This window comes from Vipera berus, assembly GCF_964194415.1.
Source record: "Vipera berus genome assembly, chromosome: 11".
Taxonomy (NCBI): Eukaryota; Metazoa; Chordata; class Lepidosauria; order Squamata; family Viperidae; genus Vipera; species Vipera berus.
The window spans coordinates 9487489-9511181 of record NC_138214.1 but is presented as its reverse complement, the minus strand read 5'-3'; the positions used below and the strand labels follow the sequence as shown (position 1 = coordinate 9511181).

Here is a 23693-nt window from a genome sequence, read left to right as displayed (position 1 = left end):
TGGAGAATGATAGGTAGGGGAGGATTGGTCTTAGGTCCTCTCTGGTTTGCTCTAGTGGCCATGAATTTGGGGAGTCTATAAGTTAGATTATACATTCAACAACATTTCCCATTATTGCATCCAAGCAATTGGCTTCAGTATTGTATTGTACAACCAAGTCCCATGTAGGTTTTGTCTACTTCAGCTATAAAGTTATCTAATGCAATGTTCTATCATTAAAATACTGGATGAATAGTAGCTTTATGGAAACATACTTCTAGGTGTCTACCCAAAGTTCTTGCATTGTAAAAGAAATCAAGATGACCCTGACCCAGAAAAACGTGGTGGGTTTTATAGTAGTTCTGAATCCAGGGTGAAACTTTCTTTGGATTCTTCCAGATGAAGGAAATTGGCTTAAATTTACCTCAGGGTCTTTGGTCCTCCATGGAACTCATCTCTGACGTGGGCTGACATTATTACCAAGACAATCTTTCCTGATAATACCATAAGCCCAAAATAGAGACCTTAGCTTCTGTCTTTAGTCTTGTCCATTTGTGTACTGCTTTGTCTACTTCTTCTTAAGATATTTGTAGAGTTGGAAACCATCCCACCCCATCACTTCTGCTCAGATTTTGTGCCTACAGACTTTAACTTGGTAGACAATACAATGAGCTTCGTACCTGATGATGTACCTTCTATTGGGCTTCGTCAACCTCGGAATATGAACTCAGCTCACTCTGTTCTGGAAGAAGAAACTAATCAGATCCAGAAAGGTGGATGGTGGAATGGTTAGTGAAGATGAATGGTTTACCATCCTCTCCTTCCCTTTGCTCCTCCCCTCCATTGGGACAATGCACGTCATGTGTTGAACAAAACTGCATCTTAATCTCAGTCGTCATTGCATTTCCATCTTCAGTATCTATTTGAATAGTTTATTTGAATAAACTAAGAACATCCTTACTGCATAATTTGTTTTCTCTTTTCTTGGGGGGAAAAACCAGGAAGTACTTCCAAATCGGATACAATCAGCTATTTATTTGTAAATGTCCTTCTGCAGTGTAACAAACACCTTTGTTTCTGCTCTAAGTTTTTCGTGTTCTTACAGCTACCCTTACAACTAAAAATAATAATAACGAACCAACGTATGAAAAAAATGCAGTTTGATTTAATTTCCTCTCTGATGCCTGAGAGAGTTTACTCTTCCTTTCCTTTCCTCCCTTTTCTTTTGATTTTTTAAAGTCAATTAAAAATATGAGAATGTCCATCCCTCCAATTTACTCTGTTACCTTCCTACATACAATGATGAGCTTAGATATGATAACTGCATGGTTATTAACAAAGAACTCAGTTGAGCTAGTTTGTGTTAATAGTAGTCAGTCCATCCATTTAAAATATACATCTTTAATTGTGTTTGGATGAGGCCGTTCCTAACGGCATCAAGCAGGGGTTGCTCAATCTGTCCGTCTTGGTTTTTCAAGACTTTATTTACTAATAAGAAGGTCATTTTATGAAACCTTCTTGACAAACAGTACTTAGTCAGATGCAAGCTTAACAAAGATTAATAGATCCACGGTTTTCTTGAAATTTGCATTAGCATAACATGGGCCAACTCAAATGTTATCCGATTGTGACTATTTCCAGGAGCTCTTCATCACTGTATGGAGCAACTTCAAAAATCAAATTAAATCAGTTATTCTTAAAGTAGAAAGGAAGAAGGAGACAGCAGGCATTCATATTCAAATCTATTTGGTGATTTGATGGGGTCAAGTGACAGATGCATAGATCTTAAAATGTTTGACTAATTGTCTTCTCCTTCCGTTGTTCTTGCAAAATCACCATGCAACATTTCATTGGTGTAAATTTTCTTTCTTTCTTCTTTGCTGTTTGTGGAGATAACTATTTCTAGATCTCTTTGGTCTCTTTGTAGGAGGAAAGGAATCAACCCAGGATGATGTCCCTGTGAATCTGGTGAGACAGTCTGTCCAATTTGTTGTGTGCATAGTGCATATCTGCTGTGTGCACAGAACAAGCTATTGCCTGAGGCTAGCAAAAATGGTTGAACTCGTCCAATTCATTTTTCCTCATTTTCTCATTCTTTCTGATCATAAGTTCATTTCCTCCGGTCTTATCTGGATTTTAAGATTTTTTTAAAGAAAAAATTGAAAAAATGCATGATCATCTGTGTAGATTTCTGTGCATATTTCTCCAAGCTGGTGTTTTCCCACTTGCAAGATTAGCCGGTGTTCATGAGTTTTACAGATAATTCCACCCACCTCCCTCATGTCTGGAACACATATTTTCACAAAGATGCCCTGTTTGTTGATGGAAGACATTGCAACATTCAGAATAGCACATCTTCTGAATTTGTATTGTTTCTTCCATAACCAAGAGGTTTAACAGGGTCATTGTCCACCGCTCATTGTCGCACTATTATTATTATTTTTTAGATCGAAGATGTCAAAGCAATACTATGGAAATTGGAGGCTGCAGATAAGGTCCGGACCCAAGCTTTTCTCAAAGCAGACCAGTCTCCTCAAAAACCAAACAAGAGAGGTGAGCTGTCTTTGGTCCTCCGTGGAGCTGAGTTTAGCCACTGGTGACCTCACGGACAACTCCTGGAGATGTTTAGACAGTGCTTTCTTGCAGGAAGTTTTCTTTTTCCCAGCTCCTCAAATTAGTCTTCAGTTCTTGGGACTTCCTGGTGATCTCCCACCCAAAAATCCAACCAGACAGATCTGGCTTAGAGATCAATCAAAATTAACTGGGTTGGAGGAAGCGTCGCCCATATAGAACAAGGATGGGCAGTCCACAGCTATTGACTTTCAGGTGACACATACCTTGGCCCTGAAGCTTACTTGCCGATCTCAGAGAATCTTGATATTGTAGCGCAAGCAAAATATTTGCATTGGGGAGTTTGTTTGTTTTTTTAAAAAATTCAATTCTTAAAAATAAGAGCGGAAAAGATGTCCTACACCGCTGAAGTATTTCCTTTTTTAAAAAAAACGGGCCCCAAACAAGCACACAGAGCTGCCAACTATTTATTTCTCCTGAAGTAGAAGCTACACTATGTGTGCTAGAGGGGCATAGGATGCTCTGTATATCATGCCTTCATCATGTAAATGATGGGACTGACGTACTGGATCAGATGTCACAGCCGCAATATGTAATTGCACCATCGGCCCATTGTGATTGTGACTTGTGTTTTGTCATCCTGATGTCATTGTAGATTGACATGGGCACCACTGAGGGGACCACTTTTTGCCCATAGTTAACAGTTTTGGTGGCGGTGGGGGAGCTGACTGCATGGGTGGAAACACATCTCACACATGGATGAGGATAAGATTTGGGGGAGGGGGGGAATTCAGGGAGATTGATTGCTTTGATTTAAATCTCCCCATAGGAGAGTTTCCTCTATCATAATGCACTCCCGATGTGTGGACACCATTCCCCCTGATTCTCAGCCAATCAGTGGAAGCTTCTTAGAGGACAAAGAGAACTCATAGTACTCCTATTCTAACAGCAGAATTCCTTTCCAAAGGAAAAGAAAGACCAGATTATTCTTTTTTCTTTTTTCAGCTTGTTTCTGGAAGTATTGTGTCACCAACTGAACTTGGGAAACGGCTGTGCCTTGTCTGCTCAAGCCACGATCTCCACCCCCAGAAGAACATCTTCAGATCAAGCCTTCCAGAAAGTGGGCTTTCACTTTTACAGCCACTCATCCCTTCCCCATCTACCCTAATTGTTGGTCACGATTAAATATTTTGCATTGCACTGTAAATAAAACACATCTGATCTCTGTGAGCTGACCCCCTCTTCTTTGTGGCAGCTCCTTAGCTATTGGAATGCTGCTATCCTGTCATCCTTGGTCCTTCTTTTTATTAAACTAGACGTACCAAATTTCAGCAGCCTTTCCTTATATGTTTTAGCCTGCAGTCCCCTGATCATCTGTGTTGCTCTTCTACGCACTCTTTCTGTCTAGAGTCTCAACACATTTTTTTACATCGTGGTGACCAAAACTGGGTGCAGTATTCCAAGTGTGGCCTTACTAAGGCATTGTAAAGTGGTATTCACACTTCAAGTGATCTTGATTCTATCCCTCTTTTAAAGCAGCCTAGAACTATGTTGGCTTTTTTGGCAGCTGCAGCACACCGTTGGCTCCAGGTAGCATCTTTTCAGATATGCGGATTTGATTAAAAAAGATGATCCTACAGCTCATTTCATCAACTGCAAAAAGCTCCATGCATCTGATGAAGCTTGTGGATCCTCCACGTTGGATGAAGTGACTCACAGTTTGCGAAAGTTTATGCTTTCAATAAATTTTATTCCTCTGAAAAGATGCTACTAGGGACTTTCTGATTTCTGGCTACCACTGTCTGTCAGGGCTCTCCTCCTGAAACTTTAGCTATTCATTTTTAATAAGTCATACTTGAAACGGCAGGCTGAAACTTCCTTCTCATGGAACAACGGGAGATAAGATTTAATTTTGCTTCTTGGGCAAGGAGGAAGAAAGCAAAGTTCAACAGCCTTTCCGACAGATTTATGATATTTAACAAGCTGGAAGAATATTATTTCTAGTCTAGTTCTCCTTCCTGTTCTACCGGTTTTGTAAATATTGGGTGGGTGGTTTAGCCCGAGTTTAGCCCGACCATGGAGACGTCCGAGGACGTCTCCATGGTCATGTGGCCGGCATGACTAGACGCCAAAGGCGCACGGAGCGCTGTTACCTTCCCACCGGAGTGGTCCCTATTTTTCTACTTGCATTTTTTACGTGCTTTCGAACTGCTAGGTTGGCAGAAGCTGGGACGAGTAACAGGTGCTCAATCTGCTACGTGGCACTCGGGATTCGACCCGCCAAACTGCCGACCTTCTGATCGACAAGCTCAGCGTCCTAACCCACTGAGCCACCCTGTCCCTTTTATGTTTATTTTACATATCAGTAATTACCATATATAACATCTAAGTCAGCAGTGGAGGTTGTATATAAAATAAAGTTTATTATCATTACAGAAATACAAAGTAAACAGGCACATCTATATTGGGGGGGAAAAAAGGCCAGGATTTTCTTTTCATTATTGCCACATAGGAAATTGAAAAGCTCTTAGAGATATTGTGGCTTAGTGTTTTGTGATGGCTAATGCGTGTCTTGCATAAGGAAGTTGGAGAGCTGACTTAGGTTAAACGACGGCTTTCCCTCTTCAATCCTGCACAGTTTCCCAGGAGTTTATGAATATCTGTACTTTTGCTTTGCAAAGACAATTCTTATTCATCTACAGCAGGGGTGTCCAAGCTTGGCAACTTTAAGACTCGCGGACAACCAAGCTGGCTGGGGAATTTTGGAAGTTGAAGTCCGCAAGTCTTCAAGTTGCCAAGGTTGGACACCCTGATCTACAGTATCTTGTTACGTCACCTGTTTATATGATGGACAACTTTAACTTGCAAAACACTTTTCCCACCACCCCCACCCTCCCCAAGAGAGGTCCCAGGGCAGAGCCTCGATTGCAAGGAGCTTGAAAAGCGTAGAAAATGATAAACAGGATTATAACAGTTCCCTAAAGTCCTAACCAGGCAAGCCATGGCTTGACTGGCATGTAAAGCTAAGCCAGTTTTTTTTTTTAAAAAAAAGCTCGTTAAACAAACCACATTGACTTGCATGTCATGCTGAGATAAAAACAAGCATACCCTATAATGGTTTAGGATAATGTACAAACTAGGTTTATGGATGTATTGCAGTCAGTCACCCCAGTCAAACACAGATCTGTTTCCACCTCCGTCTGAGCGTGTCAGTGCTGAGCGGAGCCAGTAAGTCCTGAATTTACAAGACTGAAGTGAGGAAGCTTCGAGCTAACTGGGTTTGATCTTATGGGTTTCAATTTTCAGGTTTGAGATCTGCTACTTCCTGTTTCCTGCCTGCCTTCCCAGCAGCTCTTGGTTTCCTTTTCAGAAGAATACATAGCTGCCCTGCCAACATATTTTCACAAGTTTAAGCCAGGCAAACCCCACCCACTCCTCTGCCCAACTAAGGAAGAAGGGTTACACCTTAGTTGCACTCTGTTTACTTTTAGCAGCTCTTCTTGCTAAGAGCAGAGAACATTGACACAGGCCAACCATAAAAAAGATTTCAAGCAGAGATGGAGAACTTACAGTCCTAGTGTGTGCCCCAATTTTAAGAGTTCTCTCCCAGCAACTCACAGAGTCCTGTGAAAAGAGCTATCTGGGTCTTCTCTAGCTGTAGGCTGTGGTTCAGAATGAAAATAAGAAAGGGCAGGAAGAGACTAAGTAATCTTATCTCTTTAGTCTGTAGCCTCCCTCACTGCTTGCTTCAACCCACCCAAGAGGTCCCTCAACAGGACAGGATCTGCTCAATTCCAGCATATGCAGATGTTTTCCAGCTGCTTCTGATCAACCAGAAAGGGGCACCTTTGGTGTTCAAGAGAAGAAACTGCCAGGGTGGCACTCAGGCTATTTATAAGCCCCAACCTAGAACCAACCTAGGAGTCTGGATGAAAATAAAAAAAAATCCTTCCCAGGCACAGAGACACATAATCTTCTTCAACGGGGCAGTGTTTTATCAGTTGACGGTTCATATTCTTGGAAATCTTGAAGGAATGTCTTGTTGACCTGGAATCTCTTAGCAGAACCTAGAACGTTGGAGGGTCAGATTTAGTTACCTTTGCTCCATGAAAAGGGGTACATGCAGGTGAAGAAACTCCAAGAGAAGAAACTCTCATATATATTTAAAAGGCTAGTATGTGAGGAGTGTTCAGTTTGGGATCAATACTGCACACCCAATTCCCTGGTGGACCTTTGCAGGAACCAACTTCCAGAGCTTGGTCTTTAGCTCATCTTCTTAGCCACGGTGGCGTAGGTGCGTTCAATCTCCTCATCAGCTGGACAAGTGTGGCTGAACTCATTCCGGGCATAAGCCTGGTGGAGATAGCGCCATAGTGCGGTCATCTCCAGTGGGATCTCAAAGTTGCGATACCTCTTGGCAGCAACCTAGAAATTGGGGAGAACCAATGACGTAAAAGATGTCGATGAGAAAATGGGCAGATCACATCTGTTTGGTCAAGTGTCAGGGTAGTGACTGGATGCCCAGGCAATTGGTTCTTTTGGATCTGGAGACAACGAGCAAACCAGTAAATAAAGAAAATTTTAAGCTTTCTTATTAATCCAAGCAGACAGATTTAAAGGCATAAGAAAAACATACGTAGAGTAGTAATAGCAGGCTTATAGACTGCCTCACAGGCCTACTCTCTAAGTAGTTTACAGAGTCAGCCCCCACCAATCTGGTCCTTATTTTACCAACCTCCCAAAGATGAAAGGCTGAGTCAACCTTGAGCTGGGGAGGATCGCACTGCTGGCAATCGGCAGAATTAGCCTGCAATACTGCATTCTGACCACTGTGCCACCACAACTCTTATATACCAAGAAAGAACATACCCAACGCTCTTATAAGCTGTCAGGATTATAACAACAAATATCTCAAGAGCGGCCAATTTCCACCGTACCCAATGCTAGGTTCTATGTAGAAGATCCACACAGACAGCAACAACCCCAAAGTTTTTATTAAAAACTTGGCACCAGGACTTCATGGCTGTGCTATGGTCATGAGGCTGAAAGGCCTGACTGTCTCTGGGTGACACATGACTGAGATGAGGGCCATCAAAGAGCGAGAAACATTCACCTTGATGATGTTGAGTTTGGGGAGAAGGTTGCAGTCTGCCAATGTCATCCGGTTTCCATCCAAGAATTTCCTTTCGGAAACCAGAAGGTCTTCAGCACAATTCTGATCAATTTCTTCAGGCAGCGGGATTCTTAAGTAATCATCCAAGCGATGGAACTCTTTCAGCAAAGCTCTTTCCAGATCTGAAGCGCAAGAAAAACCAATGAACTGTCCTTCGCTTCTAGTGGGTTATAGGTAGTCTTTGATTTACAGCCACAGTGGGTTGTCAAGTTAGTCGTGCCCAATGTTATGATCTTTCTTTATCTCGGCGGTTAGGTGAAACACGCGGTCGTTGAGTGAAACCAACTTTCTCTTTTGACTTGGCTTCTTGGGAGCCATCTGGGAAGGTCAGAAAGGGCGATCACGGGGCCTGGGACATTGAGCCATCTTAAGTACAAGCCAGTTTTACAAGCCAGAATCGTGTGAGCATGGGGAACGGTCGTAAGTGTGAGGTTTGGTCCTAAGTCACTTTCTTCCGGGTTGTTGCAACTTTGAACGGTCCCTAGTTTTACTGGTTTTACTTAGACAAAAACATTTGGAAGAGATTATTATTATTATTAGGGACGCGGTGGCTCAGTGGGTTAGGACGCTGAGCTTGTCAATCAGAAGGTCGGCAGTTTGGCGGGTCAAATCCCGAGTGCCACGTAACAGAGTGAGCGCCTGTTACTCGTCCCAGCTTCTGCCAACCTAGCAGTTCGAAAGCACGTAAAAATGCAAGTAGAAAAATAGGGACCACTACGGTGGGAAGGTAACAGCGTTCCGTGCGCCTTTGGCGTCTAGTCATGCCGGCCACATGACCACGGAGACGTCCTCGGACAAGCGCTGGCTCTTCGGCTTTGAAACGGAGATGAGCACTGGTCCCCAGAGTTGGAAACGACTAGCACGCATGTGCTGGGGAACCTTTACCTTTACCTTTACCTATGATTATTATTATTATTTATAAAAAAAAGAATCACAAGAAAAACATGCATATGTTTTGCCCTCTTTCTTACTTTTATTTGCTTCTTTATGGGGGTTCTTGATGTAAGCGGAGAATTTGGCGAAAATGTTTCTGCCCACATCCATGGACTCCTTGTTTTGGGGAGTGAGCTGTGGGTACCTTATGAACAAGAAATGCGAAGTTACTTTTCTACCACGCCAATGAATAACACAACACCATTGCTTCAAAATCACTGTTTTTAGAAATCAACCTCTGAAGAACAAGGAGACAAGATTTTTAAAGCAGAGTTACAGTGATAAGATAGGTAAATAGAAGAAATTAAAAAGTTTGGCCACTAGAGAGCAACATTAGCATGCCGTCTACTTCCATGTCCTTCCATTGGCCTCTGGACATGTTAGTAGTGCCTTTTGGGTGAGGTCCCCCCAATGTAACTGAGGAACAGAGCATTGAAAAGAACAAGATTCTCCTGATACCATCTATGGCAGTTTCCCCACTCTGGTCCTTTGTCGAATGGGTTCCTGCCATTGCTTATGCATTAAATTTCTATGTGGCCCTGAGGATTATGAGTATTGTAGTCCGAGACATTGGAAGGGCATGCATTATTGCGATCCCATTTCACGGACTGCAGTTCCTGTGATTGGGTGTGGGTGTGTTTGTGTGTGTGTGAGAGAGAGAGAGGGCGGGCATGAACTGCCTGTTCCTTTAGAAAAGGCAGATTATGCCTCTCTCTCCCTCCCTCTCTTCTCTCTCTCTCTCTCTCCCCTCTCTTTCTTTCCCTCTCTCTCTCTCTCCCTCTCTCTCTCTCTCTCTCCCTCCCTCCTTCCCTCTCTCTCTCCCCCGTCTCTCTCCCTCCCTTTCTCTCTCTCTCTCTCTCTCTCTCTCCCTCCCTTCCTCTCTCTCTCTTCTTTCTTTCTCTCTCTCTCTCCCTCCCTCCCTCTCTCCCTCTCTCCCTCTCCTCTCTCTCTCTCTTCTTTCTTTCTCTCTCTCTCCCTCCCTCCCTCTCTTCTCTCTTTCTCTCTCTCTCCCTCCCTCCCTCTCTCTCCCTCTCTACCTCTCTCCCTCTCGTCTCTCGCTCCCTCCCTTCCTCTCCCTCCCTCCCCCTCTCCCTCTCCCTCTCCCTCTCTTCTCTCTTTCCCTCTTTCTCTCTCCCTCCCTCCCTCCCTCTCTCTCTCCCTCCCTCCCTCCCTCCCTCCCTCCCTCCCTCCCTCCCTCCCTCCCTCCCTCCCTCTCTCTCTCTCTCTCTCTCTCTCTCTCTCTCTCTCTCTCTCTCTCTCTCTCTCTCTCTCCCCTCTCTCTCACACACACACCCATGTGACACACCGCAAGGAATGCTCTCCTTTGGGGCTCTTGTCCTTTAAAGAGCCTCCTGTTTACTGCAGCTGCAAGTCAGACAATTCAGACAGTGGCTGCCAACAATGAGCGCATCTTGGCCTCCCTCCGAGCCTTTGGGGCTGAGCGTTTCTTTTGGCTCCCTGGCTCGGTTTCGATCCTTAAAAGAGAGGAGGAAGGAGAGAGGGGACTTTTCTGGCACATCCCTGCCTCCGTGGCTCTGCAAAGAAACACCAGACCTAACCACAAATGTGACCTTTCTTGCAGCATTTGGGCCTCCTTGCGAGAAAGCTCGCCCAGCTTCCTCTTTTCCCCAGCCCTTCCATTTGTCCTCTCCTGTCCGATATTCAACTTCCCTCCATTGTTTTTCATCTCTCTGGCCACCACATTTCCTCCCCGATCCTGGTGGGAAACAGATGGCTCTCGCAAGCTGTCCCTCTCTCATCAAGGACCATCGGATGGCAGCCTCTCTGCCAGAGGTCATCTCTGCACCTTTGTCTTTTCGGTTCTTCGATGCAAGCAGGGTTCCCATGGCCAAATTTCCAGGCAGAGGTTAAATAACCCTGAGCAAAGCAGACCTGTGAATGTGCCTGACCTTATGCTGAGACCATGGAAAAAGCGCAGAGAGGGGCAAATGAGATAATTAAGGACCTGGAGGCTAAAACATACGAAGAAGAAGAAGAAGAACGGTTGCAGGAATTGGGTATGGCTAGTCTAGAGAAAGGAAGGACTAGGGGGGTGACATGATAGCAGTGTGACGATATTTGAGGGCCAACCACAGAGAAGAGGGGGGTCAACTTATTTCCCATAGCACCAGAAGACAAGAAACAATGGATGGAAACTAAGCAAGGAGAGAAGCAACCAAGAATTAAGGAGAAACTTCCTAGCAGTGAGAACAATTAACCAGCGGAACAGCTTGCCTCCAGAAGTTGTGGCTGCTCCATTACTGGAGAATAATAATAATAATAATAATAATAATAATAATAATAATAATAATAATAATAATAATAATAATAATAATAATAATAATAATAATAATAATAAGAAGAAGAAGAAGAAGAAGAAGAAGAAGAAGAAGAAGAAGAAGAAGAAGAAGAAGAAGAAGAAGAAGAAGAAGAAGAAGAAGAAGAAGAAGAAGAAGAAGAAGAAGAAGAAGTTGGAAGGGACCTTGAAGGTCATCTAGTCCAACCCCCTGCTCAGGCAAGAAACCCTATACCATTTAGGCAAATGGCTGTCCAGTCTCTTCTTAAAAACTTCCAGTGTTGCAGCATTCACCACTTCTGGAGGCAGGTTGTTCCACAAGAAGAGATTGGACAACCATTTGTCCAAAATGATATAGGGTCCCCTGCTTGAGCAGAGGGTTGGACTAGAAGACCGCCAAGGTCCCTTCCAACTCTCTGTTATTCTGTATTTAGATTTAGTCTTGTTTGAAACATGACTTTGAACATCAAAATCCCCCCAAAAGCCCTTTTTTCCCCCTCCACAACAGAGTCTGCCAAGAATGCAGATATGAAGTAGGGTGATAAAGACACAGCAGTGACATTCTTTGCAGAGAAATTTGTAGCAGGGAGTAAAAAATGGAATGGACATTGGAAATTGGAAAAGAAGATACTTAGGTGGCGAGAGAGTCTGCTCCAGGAAATCCTCAATCTTCAGAAAATCTGTTTTCAGCTCCTTGTTGAACACTAAAAATGGAGGGTTGGTGCCTGGGGCCAAATCCTTCAGCTCCTCAGGCTTCCTAAGGGGAAATTACAACGGAGAGGAAGAAAATAATAAATAAATAACGACGCTCCTGGCCTTGGTTTTATCTCCCCACCTTACCACTACCCCCTTCTTTTTTTTTTAGTTCATTCTTCATTCAGCTCCTGAGATTACCTAGCGATCCACCTGCAAGGGTCGACAGAGATCTCAATTTCACTTCGCCGATCTTGAAAAATATCTAAGTTTGCCTATGTTTTGATGGACACTTGTACAGCCATTTGCCTGAAATGGTATAGATTTCCTGCCTGAGCAAGAGGTTGGACTACAAGACCTCGAAGGTCCCTTCCGACTTTGTTATTCTGCTATCCTTCCTTCCTTCCTTCCTTCCTTCCTTCCTTCCTTCCTTCCTTCCTTCCTTCCTTCCTTCTTACCCTCCCTCCCTCCCTCCCTCCCTCATCATCACTGGAGGTTTTCAAGAAGAGATTAGACCACCATTTGTCTGAAATGGTATAGGGTTTTTTGCTTGAGTAGGAGGTTGGACTAGAACAGACATGTCAAACACAAGGACGGGGGCCGGATCCGGCCCGCGAAGTGGTTTCATGTGGCCTGCGAAGCCATCCTGGAAACAGTGAGGGAACGGCCCCCACTGCCTTGGCCCTTGGCCCCAGAGACCCTCCTCCTGCCAGAGACCCTCAGATCTGTCCCACTCCTGCCCAGGCCCCCATAGGCACCCTTGATGCGAACGATGTAGGGCTGGCCACGCCCACCCAGTAGGCCATATGCACTCTAGCCACGCCCACCCAGTAGGCCACACCTACCCTGGCCCACCCGGCCCCTTGAGGGCAACCGCAATGCTGATGCGGCCCTCAATGAAATTGAGTTTGACACCCCTGGACTAGAAGATCTCCAGGGTCCCTTCCGACTCTCTTATTCTGTTGTGTTATTCTGTTAAATATGTCTGCAACAGAGCTTTCCCCCCCACCAGATATGCTGCCTCTTTTAACTATTTTTTCACAAACCTGGGCATTTTTGTGCAGATTTTGTTCTTAGTATATATTTCAGGATCTGATACAAGTGCACACTCCCATTATTAATATTCAACCAGGTAGCAGGCTGTGTGGCTGTTCTCCTTTTCACCTTCTCATCTTCCCCACCTCTCATCTTTCCAACTACCTTCTACTATTGGTGTCTTATGATTTATCAATTATTTGTATCTTATGATTTATGATTGTATCTTATGGTTTGTGATCTGTGACTTATCACTTTGCAGTGTTGTTGTTGTTTTTTAATGTACCCTGAGCGCTTATGCACCGGAGACAAATTCCTTGTGTGTCCAATCACACTTGGCCAATAAAGAATTCAATAAGTCATTTTCAGATTCCAGTATGGTTTCAGAACAAAACCTTAGCTGTGTTTGCAATGAAAGGCGAATGCATGAAAACTGTTAGGCTTATGGTGTTAGCCTACAATGTTGGGTTGAAAATATATTAACCATAATGCTATGTCTTTAAGTTGTTAATTGGCCAATGGGTGTGTAAGTGTTCTCATGGCCATAAGAGGAAGCTAGGAACGTAGCTTCTCTCTCTCTCTCTGAATTCACTGATCTCTACTATTACTGTTTTTGCTCTGCTGTTGGTTTACTACTGTTGTAAACCTGAACTGTGTATTGACCTCTGGACCGGTAAGAAGACTTTGTATTTTGGATTGCTACTTGGACTGTTTATTTTTGACTGTGCATTTTTGTTTTTACACCACCTCAAAGTAAAATACTTTTTGCTTTTAGAACTCAGTGTATTTCTGTGTGTGACTTTTACTGCTCTCAGTGCCCTTCCTTGTCTGTGCAACTCTTTGGTAGCACAAGGAGACCTCTGCACAATAAATTCCATAACACTGGTTATGGGCCCAGGCCTGTACTGAGAGTTAGTACACACAGTATTCCTAGCTGAGTTTGTGTTAGCTATTTGGTGTAAAATGGCACAGGTACTGTTGTCAGGCATCTCCTGGATAACCCGGTTGGATGGGACAAACTATGTTTCCTGGTCCACAAAATGCTGCTTGCTTTTGCGCAAGGAAGGACTATGGGCTGTTGTAAATAACCCACCAGATACTACTGCTTGGGATCCAGATGACGAAGAGGATGTAAAGAAGTTAGACAACTTTAGCAACGAGAAAGCTCTTTGCATTATTGGACTAACACTGAATGACCAGCAGCTTGTCCATATTCGTGGTGAGGAGTCTGCTGCAAGGTGTTGGGATGTTTTGCGAAGGCTTTATGTTCGAGACAGTGTGGGTGCACATATACACCTTACACGTAAGCTGTTTAGGGCTCGTCTGCAGAAGAATGGAGATATGCTGACCCATTTAAATTACATGAAAGCAGTTTTTCAAGAGCTTCATGAAAAGGAGCTGATTTTTTCAGAGTTGCATCAGGTCTACATTATTCTGTCATCTTTGGATGAGAGTTATGATGGATATGTTTCTTCTTTGGAAGTCCTGACCAGAGAGGAACTGACATTGACTAACATTACTGGGAGACTGCTGGAAGAGTCCAGAAGGAGGCGTGACAGAGACCAGCTGAGAGAGACACAGCCACGAGAGGAGCAGCAATTCACCACTGCTTACAACGTCAAGAAATGTTATTCTTGTGGGGCTAGAGGGCATATAGCCAAATTCTGTAGAAAGGGTAAAAAACAGAATGTGAATAGCAGTGGGAAGGCTAAGAAGGGCATTGGTTTGGCTATTTCTGGTGAATCAACATCCAGAAATAATGAATTGTGGGTTGTTGATAGTGGGGCTTCACAATGCATTACTAAAGAGAAAAAGAGGTTTGTTACTATGAAAAACAGCAACCAATATGTTTCACTGGCAAACGGTTGGAGGATGAAGGCCTCTGGTGAAGGTAATTCCTATTGTCCATGCATTGATGAACAGTTACCTATGTTATATATACCTAAGCTAAGATTCAACCTGTTATCTGTAAGGGAATTGGTTAAGGTTGGGTTTGTGGTAACATTCAGAGGGGAGCAATGCACTATTGAGAGGAATGGAACCTGTGTAACTGCTAATTTGAAAAATGGTTTATTCATTCTCACAAGTAACCAAGTTAGTACAGTTAAAGCTAACTCAATATGTGAGAACAAGAAGCCACATGATGAGTGCATACATTTATTGCATAGGCGGTTAGGGCATGTAAACTTTAACTCACTACATAAAACAGTTGAGTTAGTAGAAGGAATTAAACTGAAGCCATGTAGTAAGTATTTGAATTGCAATGCCTGTAATCAGGAAAAGAGTAAGGCAACTCCTGCAAACAGGTTAAACAGCTTCAAAACAACTGTACCTTTGGAAGTTGTGTTTGCTGATTTAATTGGACCCATGAAACCAAGTTTAGGAGGATCCTGTTATATTTTAAGTATATTGGACCACTACTCTCGTTATGGATTTTGTTATCTGCTTAAGTCAAAGGCAGACACTTTCCAACAATTTGCAAACTGGCTGAAATTTGTGGAGAGAAAAACAAAGAGAAAGGTTCAGTGCATAATTACTGATAATGGTACTGAATTTACAAACAAGCGTTTTGTTGATATGCTACAATCAGCTGGCATTGAGCATAAACGTTCAGCCCCTTATAGGCCTCAACATAATGCATTTGTTGAGAGACATGGGCAAACGTTACAAGCCATGATTAGAACCATGTTAAGAGATTCTGGCTTAACAGATAGACTGTGGGGGGAGGCAGCAAAATGTGCAAACCATGTTCTGAATATAGTTGTTAATACTTCTACTGGTAAAATACCATATACAATATGGCATGGTAGAAGACCAAACCTTGATTACCTGCACACGTTTGGCACCCCAGCTTGGGTCCACATTCCTGCACAACTCAGGAGTAAAGGCCAACATAGGGCTAGGCAATTATACTTCGTAGGTTACGAAGCTAATCACAGATCCTATCGTTTCTGGGAACGGGGCACAACTAATGTATATAACAGTGCTAGTGCAAAATTCCTTGAGCACGTTGGTTGGGATAGGTTAGAGCAAGTAACTGTTAATACTGATCCTCTAGTGTTTGAGGACTCCTCTGATAACGTAACTAGTAATGATAATGCATCTCCTGTAAATATAAAAGATGAAGAGGAGATAGGGGAGATAATAGAGGAATCAGAGGAAGGAAAGGAGACAGAAATTCAAAGCCCTGTAATTCCTTGGCGTTCAATGCGTATCAGACATCCACCTGATCGCTATGAAGCTAGTATAGTATGTCAAGTTAGTGTAGAGCCTTCTAACTATGATGAGATCAGGATGTATCCTGAAAAGGAACAGGCATCATGGAAAGCTGCAATGAACAGGGAGTTGAAGTCTTTGCAGGATCTTAACGTTTATGAGAAAGCAAAACTGCCACCTGGTGAGCAAGCTATAGGTTGTAAATGGATATATAAGTTAAAGAAAGGAGTAGACGGGACTGTAACCCATAAGGCACGTTTGGTTGCACAAGGTTTTGCCCAAACTACTGAGGATTATGACGAAGTGTTTGCACCCAGTCTAAGGGCGACTACTTTAAGAGCAGCTTTAGTATGGGCAGCTAAAAACCAATATATGGTTAATCATGTAGATGTTGAAACTGCATATTTACATGCTCCATTGCAACATACTATTTATTTAAGAATACCACCAGGATTGACCAGTGATAGAGACCATGATTGTTGGGAATTAAAGAAAAGCCTCTATGGATTGAAACAATCAGGCTATGAGTGTAATACATGTTTAGTTAATGAGTTAAGTGCAATAGGTTTTGTAGCCAGTAATGCTGATCCTTGTTTGTTTAGAAGAGAACACAACGGAGCATTATCTTTTATTTTATTATTCACAGATGATATTGCAATAATAACAAAAACTGAGTTAGAAGCACAAACTATCATTTCAAGATTGCAAAATAAATTCACAATTAGAAATCTTGGGAAAATTAGCCACTATTTGGGGTTAGATATTGTGAAAACAAATAGGGGTTTTAAGATGTCACAAGCCAGTAAAATATCTCAGTTATTAAAGAGATACAATATGGAAATGTGTAAACCAGCAAAAACTCCGATGGCTATGGATTTTAAGGACACTAATGTTGAGAGTCCTGTATTTGATAAGACTATGTACCAATCTTTGATAGGAAGTCTTATGTATCTGAGTAATTGGACTAGACCTGATATTTCTTACTGTGTAAATCAATTAGCTAGGTACAACAATAATCCAACTGTTAGACACTGGCAATCAGCTAAACGAGTATTAAGGTATTTGAAGCAGACTATTCACTACTCGTTATATCTAGAGCCAAATCGTGAGTTAATCCTTACTGCATATGCAGATGCGAGTTTTGCCTCTGATACAAACACTCGTAAATCTACTTCAGGGTTGGCTGTTATGTTGGGTGATTCTTTGATTGGATGGAAGTCCATCAGACAAAAGCACATAAGCTTGTCTACAATGGAGGCTGAATTTTCATGTCTATCAGTGTTATGTACAGAACTGCTAGTGTACAAACAATTATTGTTAGATATGGGTTTAAATGTAAATGATCCATTCATTGTATATGAGGACAATCAAGCTGCGATAAAGATGGCTAATAATGCTGCAGTAAGAACAAGATCTAAACATACTGATCTTCGTTATTTAAATGTCAGACAATGTGTCAAGGATAAATTAATACAGCTAGAGTATTGTTCATCTAATGTAAATATTGCTGACCATTTTACGAAGGTACAAAGTGCTGTGAAACACAATGCTAATTGTGAAAGAATGTGCATAAGATTGTAAGAGTTATATATTATTCTACCCAAAGGGGAGAATGTTAGGCTTATGGTGTTAGCCTACAATGTTGGGTTGAAAATATATTAACCATAATGCTATGTCTTTAAGTTGTTAATTGGCCAATGGGTGTGTAAGTGTTCTCATGGCCATAAGAGGAAGCTAGGAACGTAGCTTCTCTCTCTCTCTCTGAATTCACTGATCTCTACTATTACTGTTTTTGCTCTGCTGTTGGTTTACTACTGTTGTAAACCTGAACTGTGTATTGACCTCTGGACCGGTAAGAAGACTTTGTATTTTGGATTGCTACTTGGACTGTTTATTTTTGACTGTGCATTTTTGTTTTTACACCACCTCAAAGTAAAATACTTTTTGCTTTTAGAACTCAGTGTATTTCTGTGTGTGACTTTTACTGCTCTCAGTGCCCTTCCTTGTCTGTGCAACTCTTTGGTAGCACAAGGAGACCTCTGCACAATAAATTCCATAACAAAAACCCTCTTACCTTGTCATATCCACAGTGGTGACATTAAATCTGACACCTTTGAGCCATAACACCATAAAGAGGCTTTGACAGAACGGGCAGTTCCCGATGTTCTGTCCATCCAAGCCAGCCTGCCGTAGGAAAAAAAAAACACAAAACAAAGCAAAATAAAAAAGCGATGTATTGGTTCTGAGTGACACTTTCCCCGTGACAAGCGAGTAGATTGGATCCAAATTGTCCAGCTTTCCTGATGCTGGGTCTTCCATCTCTGCAAAGAGGTAAAACCCCTGGAGCTTCATGCTAGCATTTCTTTTCTGTTTTAATCAATTCAGCAGAGAAATGACACCTTGATGACACTGGAGCTCCTTCCTCCGTTGAGAATGCTTGAAACATGGGGGGGGGAATCCCTCAAACCTTCCTAAAGGGTAGTTTCCCTCGCACATGCGTGCTAGTCATTTCCAACTCTAGGGGCCGGTGCTCATCTCCGTTTCAAAGCCGAAGAGCCAGCGCTTGCCCGAGGACGTCTCCGTGGTCATGTGGCCGGCATGACTAGACACCAAAGGCGCACAGAACGCTGTTACCTTCCCACCGTGGTGGTCCCTATTTTTCTACTTGCATTTTTTTACGTGCTTTTGAACCGCTAGGTTGGCAGAAGCTGGGACGAGTAACAGGCGCTCACTCTGCTACGCGGCACTCAGGATTCGACCTGCCAAACTGCCGACCTTCTGATCGACAAGCTCAGCGTCCTAACCCACTGAGCCACCGCGTCCCTATTGGACTACTAGAACTATATAAATGTATGTTTTTATTAAAGTTTTTAATCTTTCTAAATTTAACTTAATAAATTTCCCCCTTTCTAGGTCCTGCATTTACGACGTGAGACGAGGCCAGACAAGACTAGCACTGATGATGTTACCTAGTTTGGGTAATGAAATATCTGCAGGAAAGCAACCACCAAGGACCCCTCAGCCTACCCACCTACCCAGAAACAAGAGGCAAATACAGGAAGTACCATAAGTAGTAGTAAGAAGCAGTAAGAAGCAACCTCATCAGTCTCCTGATTCATAAGTCGATGCTTTGTGATGGCCACGCCCATGATGGAAGCCATTGTCTGAATCAGGAAACCCTTCCCCTCCAAACAGGACGACTATTGTGTGATAGTCCTATATTGAGTGATAGTTCCCCACCCGAATAATTCAAATAACCTTCCAAATAACCCCACGGCACCAGAAGTGGAACAGCGAAGATTGGTGGAGGAGAAATGAAAGTTACATTCTTCACAACAGAAGCACTCCACAGGGCTACTCACTCACTCACTCACTTGAGAGAGCCTGAAATGTAGATCTACATTTCTCCCTTTAAAGGAGAGATCTAGATTAGGAGCTTCTCACTTTCTCTTGCTCCTTCAGAACTCTATGGAGATTCTCCGTCACCCAGGACATGGTTGTCCCAAAGATTCTTTTCAAAAGGCAACTGGACTTCCTTGGGCATTGTTGTCTTCTTCTTCTTCTTCTTCTTCTTCTTCTTCTTCTTCTTCTTCTTCTTCTTCTTCTTCTTCTTCTTCTTCTTCTTCTTCTTCTTCTTCTTCTTCTTCTTCTTCTTCTTCTTCTTCTTCTTCTTCTTCTTCACCTTTCACTTCTGTCTAAGAAGTATTTTCAGATCTAGATGAGAAGCGAAACGTTTTCAAGGGTATAACCAAGAAAGTCCAGTTGCCTTTTGGAAAACCACCTTTGGGCTCCTTGATAAGGTCGAACCGGTCCTGTTTCAGGCCAATCCTCGCTGCTTGAAAAAAGCCTTCCTAACTGGAAGCAAGTATGATTGTTTCGTCCTGTTTTCAAGGCAAATAGCACATGATTTCCGTTTCCTTAGGCGCGGGCTGGATCAGGGGTGAAAGCAATACTGAAAAGTCCCAATGTGGCTTGCCAGCCCATTGTAGCCCTCTTCATCTTTTGGAGTTTGCGATTGTGAGTTGTTCAGGAAATGAGATTAAGGGTGGCTGGGCACAGGAGGTCCTCTCTGTGGGGAACCTTGGATACAACACAAAGTGTTGATGTTGTTGGCTTGCAGCAAAGGAGGAGGAGGGTGGGGGCGGGGAACCCCAGAAGGAGAGGTGTGGAAGGAAAACACAAATGTTTTCCTTAATAGTCATGGGAGACTTTCTCAATTCCCTCCCCCCTTTCTATTCCTTTTGATTAGATCTTTTATAAGGAAGCGGTAGCTGAACTAATCAGATTTTTCCATGAGTGTTCTTTTAAACTCTGAACATACAAGGTGGAAAGAACTTCTCGCCAGCTTGCTTATTTCCGTTTCTCTTCCCTCCCCGCACAAGCCTGCTTGATAGATTAAATTAAAGAGAGAGATTCTTTTCCCGATAAGGGTCCCAGTTTATAGGATTAGCTGCTAGAGGAAGCTAGAGGAAAATTTAAAAGCCCGTTTTTGTTGCAGAACCGAACATTGGTCCACCAGCTAGAGGTGAGTGCCAAATTGTAGCAAACGGGAGAATCAAGACACTGAAAGCAGAATGGCTGCTCTATTGCACACACGAGGAACCCTAGCCAGTTCCCACGTTGCATGAGGTCTTTATTTATTTCTTAAATGCTTCAGTCACATTCAGCTCAATGCTCAAACATGCTAAAGCTTAAAGCCTGGTTTACAAGCCATACTTGGTGGAGCAGTGGGCTAATGCCTCCTTAAGTAACACCAGCTGCCTGCAATTAGTGCAGGTTCGAGTCCCACCAGGCTCAAGGTTGACTCAGCCTTCCATCCTTCCCAGGTAGGTAAAATGAGGACCCAGATTGTTGGGGGCAATTAAGCTGACTTTGTAATAATGCCGCTTGGGGGGTGTATGAAAGCCCTAATAAGCAGGCATATACATAGAATGAAGGCTACTGCTAAGCTTGTAAGCCGCCCTGAGTCTTCGGAGAAGGGCAGGATATAAATGGAATTAAAATAAAAAAAAAATAAAATAAATAATTTGGGCTCACCCAAAACATCAAGTCAAAACAGTATCTTCTGCTAGAAATGGATAGATTAACCATAGAGATGGTTAATGTGCTATAGAAATCCACAAGATGAGCTGCATCCGCTTTTTAAATCAGTTGCTCTTTAGATTTGTGGGGGGACAAGCTAGGAAGATCTGTCTCTGGCCATTAAGGAAAACGAAAACTCCTCATGTATTTTGGTCCAGATTGTGAGTAATAGAAAAATTGCCATGGTTACGTACTGTACAACCACAGCATTGCCCAAAACTCTGATTCAGAAAAAAAGGAAGAGGCTGGAGCTTAAGGGTATTGTAGCCCCAAAACAACTTGAAGTTGTGAAAAGGTTTAAGGTGAATTGTATGAGCCAGAAGTATAGAAAGAATGAAGATGCCTTTACAGATAAGTGTAAGGATGGAGTCTTTCCTAGGCGAAGCCAACCAACGTTATTAAAATGCCACGCAATTTACTGTGGCATCAGTTTTTATGGATATGAATTCATTTCATCAGAACCATATTAGTGCACGGAGTATGATACTTGCACATAATTCTTTTGGAAGGGGAGGGGAGAAGGAAGAATAATTTAAAAAGGATTAGAAAGAGAATGACTTTTGGTGTCCCGTAAGTTGGTTAGCACAGAGAGAAAGAAAACTCCATCTCTATGTTTTGCCTCTCTAAGAGCACAGTGTTAAGTTTACTTGTGAATTCTAACTCAGATCAAATTCTTGTATCAGAGTTCAGGATTACCACAACACAACAGTGCAACAAGGATAAAGTGTCATCTCTGGCTAGATCTCACGGGATTTTTTCATCCTCCCTCCCGCATCTCATCCGTGCTACTTTTACCTTTCTCCAGTAGTAAGAATTAATTGCAATGAGATCCCAAGAGGTTTTCACACAACATCTGTCGATGTCCCAAAAAAGTATTTTGATCAGCAGAATGAGCTCTTGACCATTTGGTCAGCTCCAAGCAAGAGGTCAAGTTCTTATGGGAGATTTCTTAATGGCTACACCCAAGCTCTTCATCAAATAATTAATAAGATAGAGATCATCAAATAATTAATAAGATCATCAAATAATTAATAAGATCGTCAAATAATTAATAAGATAATTAATAAGATAGAGCAGGTACCAAATGTCCAGAAACCTTAATTTAATCTATCAATGTAGTAGCATAGTTTCATTGTCGTAGACTCTAGACTTAAAGGTCTTAGCCACGCACAATCATGCACATTACGTTTACGATTTGCTGTTGGGATCTGCCAGTCCTCTGATATTCTGCCCCACAACCTGCTTGTTCTTCTGAACAAGGCCCCTGACACCTGACCCCAAAGTCTACCTTTGCAACGAAGAGGAACTGACCTTTACAAACAGCTCAATCTCCGGTTCCTTTAGGGGATTACGAAGCCAACTTGCCATCCTCTCTCTTTAGCTGGTCACCAATCCTTGCCAAAGAAGTCCCTTCCGCCACGGTATGTTTGCAAGCAGTCTTTCCCAACGATGCACTGGGTGATTTTTTCAGGGCAAGGACTCTCTAGGGGAGATGGCGACCTTCCATGGTTGAACCCCACCTTTGTGGGAAGCTGCTTTGCTGTTCCTGTCTTCTTTCACGCTAAGCCAGAAGTCGTGAGGAGGTGAGCCGAGCAACCTGCTACCAGCCAAAGGGGGATCTCCATAAAGACCTCCCAGCCATGACTCAGCAGCACAGTTTATCAGAAAGCCACATACCACGTTCTCCTCTGGTCTATCAGAAGAGCCAGATGTCTAATTCTCAGAGAAACAAGCCAGAATACGTCCTTCGCTGGAGCGCCACTCCGCAGCTGCCAGAATTTCTATAACAGGAAGTGAGTCGGGAAGCATCTCAAACCTCAGTAGATAGAGAGGTCACTCACTCAATATATTCCTGCCCTATGAGAATTCCTCCTCCACCCAAGAACATCCTACCTTTTATTTACAAACTCATTTTCCCCCAACGATGAACTTTGACATAGCTAAATGGCCCTGTCCACGAATCAAAGGAACGAGGTAAGGGACTTAGGGGGATTCCGAACATTGCAGAAATGAAAATGTAATTTCAGGTTAGAGACCTGTGTTGAGATGAATTGCTTAAATGATCCCATTTCCCAACCAGTTCTAGCCAAGGTCCAGAAAGCTCTTTAGAAAAGAGAAGGGGGACCGTTGAACGAGAAGAAGTAGAATGGTCTTCCCAAGAAGGAAACATGATTGGATGGTCTTCCTGAATAAAGATGCTCCATCTTACAGCATTTTATCATGAATTATGATTGGATGGATGCATGCCTAGATCAGGGCTTTTCAACCAGTGGTACGGGTACCACCTGTGGTACATTGGCACCTGGCAGTTGGTACGCGACCATCCTAGAAAAGTGGCAGTGGGGGAGGGGAATGAGCTGAACCGGTGGCAGCACCGCACAAGCCTGAGCGAGAGATGGCTGGAGCTGCGGGGCTGTTGGGGCTCAGCGGAAGCGCCAGGATCAGTGCTTCTTCGGGGCTGTCAGGGCTCAGTGGAAGCGCCAGGATCAGCGCCAGGCTCCAGCTGGAGCTCAGCACTGATCCTGGCACATCTGCTGAGCCCAGAAAAAGCGCCAATCAGCTGGAATGTTGCAGCATCTCCAGGGTCTTGTCATTTACATTCAGATGCCTGGCAACTGTATTCATATTTATGACAGTCACAGTGTCCCAGGGTCATTTTTTTTTGGTCATCATGTTTTTGACACCTTGCTAGGCGGTACTCGGATGTTGCCATAT

At 43.1% G+C, this 23693-nt stretch overlaps 1 protein-coding gene across 3 annotated transcripts; it reads right to left on the bottom strand.

Annotated features, from left to right (window-relative positions):
* Positions 1-4947: 4947 nt before the first annotated feature.
* Positions 4948-22666, bottom strand: LOC308673128 (chloride intracellular channel protein 2-like). 3 transcript variants are annotated; one of them, XM_081336566.1, is made up of 7 exons: positions 22290-22659; positions 19271-19610; positions 17971-18080; positions 11584-11709; positions 8695-8801; positions 7664-7845; positions 4948-6975 (listed from the first exon to the last, which is right to left on the bottom strand). In XM_081336566.1, the coding sequence occupies exons 3-7, from the start codon at positions 18024-18026 to the stop codon at positions 6814-6816; spliced, it is 633 nt and encodes a 210-aa protein (XP_081192692.1). In that variant the 5' UTR covers positions 18027-18080; positions 19271-19610; positions 22290-22659; the 3' UTR covers positions 4948-6813. The 3 variants fall into 3 exon arrangements, with proteins under 3 accessions (XP_081192692.1, XP_081192690.1, XP_081192691.1); XM_081336564.1 differs by lacking the exon at positions 19271-19610 and having other exon boundaries at positions 22290-22666; XM_081336565.1 differs by lacking the exon at positions 22290-22659 and having other exon boundaries at positions 19271-20673.
* Positions 22667-23693: the final 1027 nt, after the last annotated feature.